The 4758-nt window shown below is 38.2% G+C and overlaps 2 protein-coding genes across 4 annotated transcripts; both read right to left on the reverse strand.

The window, feature by feature from the left end:
- LOC107873604 (putative late blight resistance protein homolog R1B-17) lies at positions 1-4752 on the reverse strand. 3 transcript variants are annotated; one of them, XM_047413468.1, is made up of 3 exons: positions 1282-4752; positions 748-937; positions 1-210 (listed from the first exon to the last, which is right to left on the reverse strand). In XM_047413468.1, exon 1 carries the CDS (start codon positions 3980-3982, stop codon positions 2810-2812), a length of 1173 nt encoding a protein of 390 aa, XP_047269424.1. In that variant the 5' UTR covers positions 3983-4752; the 3' UTR covers positions 1-210; positions 748-937; positions 1282-2809. The 3 variants fall into 3 exon arrangements, with proteins under 3 accessions (XP_047269424.1, XP_047269423.1, XP_047269422.1); XM_047413467.1 differs by lacking the exon at positions 1-210 and adding an exon at positions 236-340; XM_047413466.1 differs by lacking the exon at positions 1-210 and having other exon boundaries at positions 236-937.
- Positions 191-2775, reverse strand: LOC124899432 (putative late blight resistance protein homolog R1B-17). The gene is made up of 5 exons (XM_047414319.1): positions 2769-2775; positions 2552-2721; positions 1913-2478; positions 1340-1550; positions 191-340 (listed from the first exon to the last, which is right to left on the reverse strand). The coding sequence occupies exons 1-5, from the start codon at positions 2773-2775 to the stop codon at positions 191-193; spliced, it is 1104 nt and encodes a 367-aa protein (XP_047270275.1).
- Positions 4753-4758: the final 6 nt, after the last annotated feature.

The following is a 4758-nucleotide window of genomic DNA, read 5'->3' on the forward strand; positions in this document are numbered from 1 at the left end:
AGATTCTAGAATCAGTGGATAAGTTCTTTGTGCAAATAACATGATCAAAAATTTGTGTACATCCAAATTGTTTATAGAGAAATAAGAATGAAGAGATCTCATATTCCTCTTGGATGACTTAGGCAGATGCCCGGGGTGAAATATCCGTGCTGCTCTAGCCATGTTTGAATAGTACTGAGCAATAGATTCTTCAGCTCTGTCCAAACCATCCTGCATTAGATTTATAATCAGCTTCTTGTCTGTTGTTTAACAGCAATCGGAGAGCAAGCATGACAGCTAAATTATCTCTTCTTGTAGAGCTAACTGCAACACCAACTATATTCCAACATAGCTTTTTCCTCTGTTATGTTAAAGTGAATCCACGTTGTAAAATTTGTACTTCCGAAGCACTAAAGAATTTACCATAACAGTTCTCTATATGTATCAATATCAAGAATCCAACATGTGTAGTTCACATCATGAAATAGAAGATAAATTTAGCAAAGGCCAGATAGCATTTCCCTTCACATATGGAATTCTGGCGGAGTGAAGCTGCAACGTTTCAATTCACATTAAGACTAGTGCATTTTTCTTGAACCAATTTGTCTTAAATTTGAGAAGGGGTATTCAGCATCGATGTATTAATAGGCACAAGGCTTATCGTTGCACATGAGGCCAAATATTGTACATCAACACCTATTTAAACATCTTTATCATTAAATACCGCAGCCCTCAACTCCAAATGCTTATCGATGGAAAAGAATTAACCTGGACTCATTCGATTCCTATCAATCGATGCATTGATAGGCACAAGAGGATTTTAATAGAAATTACTGATGCACCTCCACTCCAAATGCTTATCGATGGCTGATTCCACCACCCTGCATGAAAATTCTAACTCCTTTCACACAAAGATCCCACCTCTGGCTGCATTGAAATTTCTGAATGACTTCAGTACCTGAAGAGTTTTCACATGTTTGTGATGATGTATTTTATTGAAATATTTACAAAAACTTGAGCAAAACTGAGATATAGGATAACTTTCATATAGTAGGGAGGCTATCAATAGAAGACACCAGACAGTAGGCAACTCCATGTATGTTTCAAAGAGAAACTTACGGTTGAAGTTGCCAGCGTTCAGAGTCAGAAAACTCTCAGAGCTATCCCACTACGTTAATTTACATACACAAAAGCCGAGTTGGTTTTCCTAATTACCTTAAAGCTTAGTGTGATGAAAGTTCACAAATAGACAGTTCAGTTCAGACTAACTATTAGAGCAGAAACAAAAGAATAGAGAAGAACCTGTTCTGGTGGTGCTTAAGACCTACTTGAATAACGGTATATTAAGAGCAGAAAGGACCTGAAACTCGCCCCCTCCCATATCTTCAATGTATTGTTTTATCTTCTTAGCCGAATCTTCAAGTTGAGGGATCTTTACAAGTTTGATAATTTTCAATGAACAAATATTGCCGAAACTAGGCGGAATCTCCTCAAGCTTACGACATCCCCACAGTTCCAATTTCTCAAGCATGGGAAAGGATTCCTCTCCAAAATCCCACTTAGCAAGAGCCCTTCTTTCAAATACAAATATTTGAGATTCTCAAAGGTGTCTTCCTCCCCCATGGTCCATTGTTATCAGTATTGGTTCATCCGTATCCAAATCAAAGAAAGAACCAGTAGTCATGAACAACATTCTCAACTTTAAAAGATCCCAAATACTCGGTAATAGTACCAAGGTTGATCCTTCGTTTTCAACCGACAAGGTTTCGAGATTCCAGAGGTTCGAGAAAGATAAAGGCAGAGATTTAACTTCTGTCCCAATGCTTAAGCACCTCAAATGATTCAACATGCATATTTCATCCAGCAAAGAATCTTTCACCACCATAAAAGAGTGCTTCAGCATCAACACTCTAAGAAGCCTCAAGTCTCTTACATGACCATCTCGTGTCCAGTTATCTTCAAAGAATAGAGGTGTTTACCAGAATGCCTTTTCTTTTTTGAACTGAACAGGAAGAAAGTGTTAGGCCCAAAGTTCTCCTTATCATAATCAATGCTCACTATGCGTGGCATCAAATCTGAAAAGAAAGATGGATCACTTGAACTTATCTTGCTGAACAACTTTTCCACTCTTGCTTTTAACAAACAAAAGTTGTGCACAAGATCATGTAGTTGGCAAGTCGGGTCATCACCTATCTCATTGAAATGTATTACCAAGCTGTTGGAAATTAAATTATCCAAATAAATTTCCATCACTTCTTCCAAACTCATTATCTCTGTCAGTTCAACAAGCCGTTCAGTACGCCAAGACATTTTCAACATAACTCTAGTCAATGCAGTCTCCTTTGGAAAAAATGCAAGGTAGAGAAAGCATGGCTTCATGTGATGAGGTAAATGGTCATAACTTAATTCTATAACCTTCATCACATCAACTTCACTGTTCAAAATAAAGGAATTCAAATTATTTCGTCCTTCAAGCCACACAGACTGTCTTTTCCAAACCTGCAATGACTCAAGCAATCAGATCAGCCACCAAAGGAAGTCCCTTACAATTTTGGGCTATTTCTTTTCCAACATCTAAAATTTCGACAGGGAAACTCTCTTTTCCAAATGCCCTTTTCTCTAATAACTCCCAACTTTCTTCTGGTTTTAGCAATCGAAGGTTAAGAGGATCAGTGTTGTCCTTTCCACGAAAACCCACTTCCTTTTGTCGAGTCGTCAGAAGAATTCTACTTCCTTTCTCAGCTGCAGGGAAAGGTCTTGTTAAATCATCCCATGTGTCAATATCCCACACGTCATCTAACACAATTAGGTACCTCTTTCCAAACAGTTGTCACCATAGCATATCGGAAACATCAATTTCTTCGCTGAACTTCAAATCCGAGCCAGTAACTTGAATAAAAAGTTTCATCAACAACTTCTTCTCGTCACATTTTTGGTCGACTGTGCACCATGCACGAAGGTCAAAATGACTACAAACTGATTCATCATTGTATACTTTGTATGCCAAAGTAGTTTTGCCCGAACCAGGCATACCAGTGATTGAAATGATATCAAGATCTTTCGGCCCACTGGTGAGCTTACTAATTATCCAGTTTGTCTCCTCATCAAAACCTACAATTATTTTACCAACAGTCAATGACTTGTTTTCAACTGTCTTCTTGGTAGAGTTTACTGCAGTGAGGCTCCTGTTCTTGGGAATGTTCTCAGATATATTGGAGACTTCTTCTTTGATAAGCTTGATCCTTTTTATCGTAGTGGGAAGTGAGAAAATAAGATGTAAGAGACCATTATCTCGAACAATAATTGAATCAATGACATCTTTTGCCTCATATGCCGCATCTAAAACACTTTCCCATAAATCTTTATACAATCTTTGCTCAACATTCACGAAGAACGATCTTATGAATTCTAGGTCTCCTTTCACCAACTCAATTTCTTCCTTTATCAATGCAATTGAATAAGCTTTGGAATCTAGCAAATCATTTAGGTGTCTGTGTAGCAGATGCAAGAAGAGAGGTCCATCGCTCATGGGGAAGCTCCATTGAAATGCGTCCGGGGCTTTCAGATAAACATATTTGAGATCTTCCTTGAGGAGTTCAATATTTTCCAGCAAGTCTAGAGTTGCACGACTTGTTTCATCGGTACTCTCTTCATTCCTTGATTTTTCCTCTAAGTCACGAACAAGAGTTGATACCGCCCTGATAAGTGCTCCAACACGTGCCAAAAGATCAAATAGTTTGTCATGATGAATACTTTCCTTTGGCATATCAGTAAGAATAATCAATAGGAACTCTATCATGACAAGAATGTTTCGAGCCCCTGAAGTGCTTATGTTAATAACAGTTACCATGTGCTCTTGTAGATGAATCAGATATTCTCTCAGAACTTCCGGAGAGGTTTCAAGGAGTTGTTTAATAAAGAGTCCAACTTCTACTGATGGTGAAGTGTTCAAATTTGTATAACAGATGTGCATCACCTCCAGTCCAATTGGAATTATCTCCATGAGTAGATGTGCTATCTTGAAGAGTCGATCATCCCAAAGGAAGAGTCGATCAATAGTTAATTCTGCTGCTTTGTGTGAGTGCTTTTAGATGCTCGTGACAAGTTGGTTGATTTTTGATGAATCTGGTGAAGTAGATGAAAAAGAAACCCTGAATGAAGCTGAGTTTAAGGATACTCTTAATGGTGTGGAAGGAAGTGATTACTAGCAGATTCTTAGAGTAACTGTTAAAGTTGTTGTTAGGAGGTGACGGAACAACCTCTTGCAAAAAATTCATTCAATACACCCTTGTGGCTCGGCCCTTCCCCAAATCCCGTTCTTTTTTGGTTAAGTTTCTGTCAAGTCAAATTATAATAAACAAAATGAAACAGAGAGAGTACTTTATGCAGTTGACCATGTATAGTTGTGTATGAATTTCCGAGGGTCTATCGAAAATGGCCTCCCTACCTAATATTCATATTATAAGTTGACTTAAGACTTGTGGAGATTGTTAGCTTGTGAATATAGGTGAAGTTGTCCTACAATTTATAGACAGGGCTGAGTTACATACATACTATTGACCTAATGACTATGGTGGGGATCATGTGACAACCCCGAATTCTGAAGCTAGGACTGACATCTAACGAGCCACAACCTGCTAGTCAAACCATTTCATTCAATCACCAAACTCAAATTAAAGTATAAATTCTCATGCATTCCACCATGCCCCGAGACCACCTCTGATTAAGAGACCTTCAACATAGTCTTACCTTTTGACACATTTTTGTGAGACAAGTTGA

Source organism: Capsicum annuum, chromosome 6, assembly GCF_002878395.1.
Source record: "Capsicum annuum cultivar UCD-10X-F1 chromosome 6, UCD10Xv1.1, whole genome shotgun sequence".
Lineage (NCBI taxonomy): Eukaryota > Viridiplantae > Streptophyta > Magnoliopsida > Solanales > Solanaceae > Capsicum > Capsicum annuum.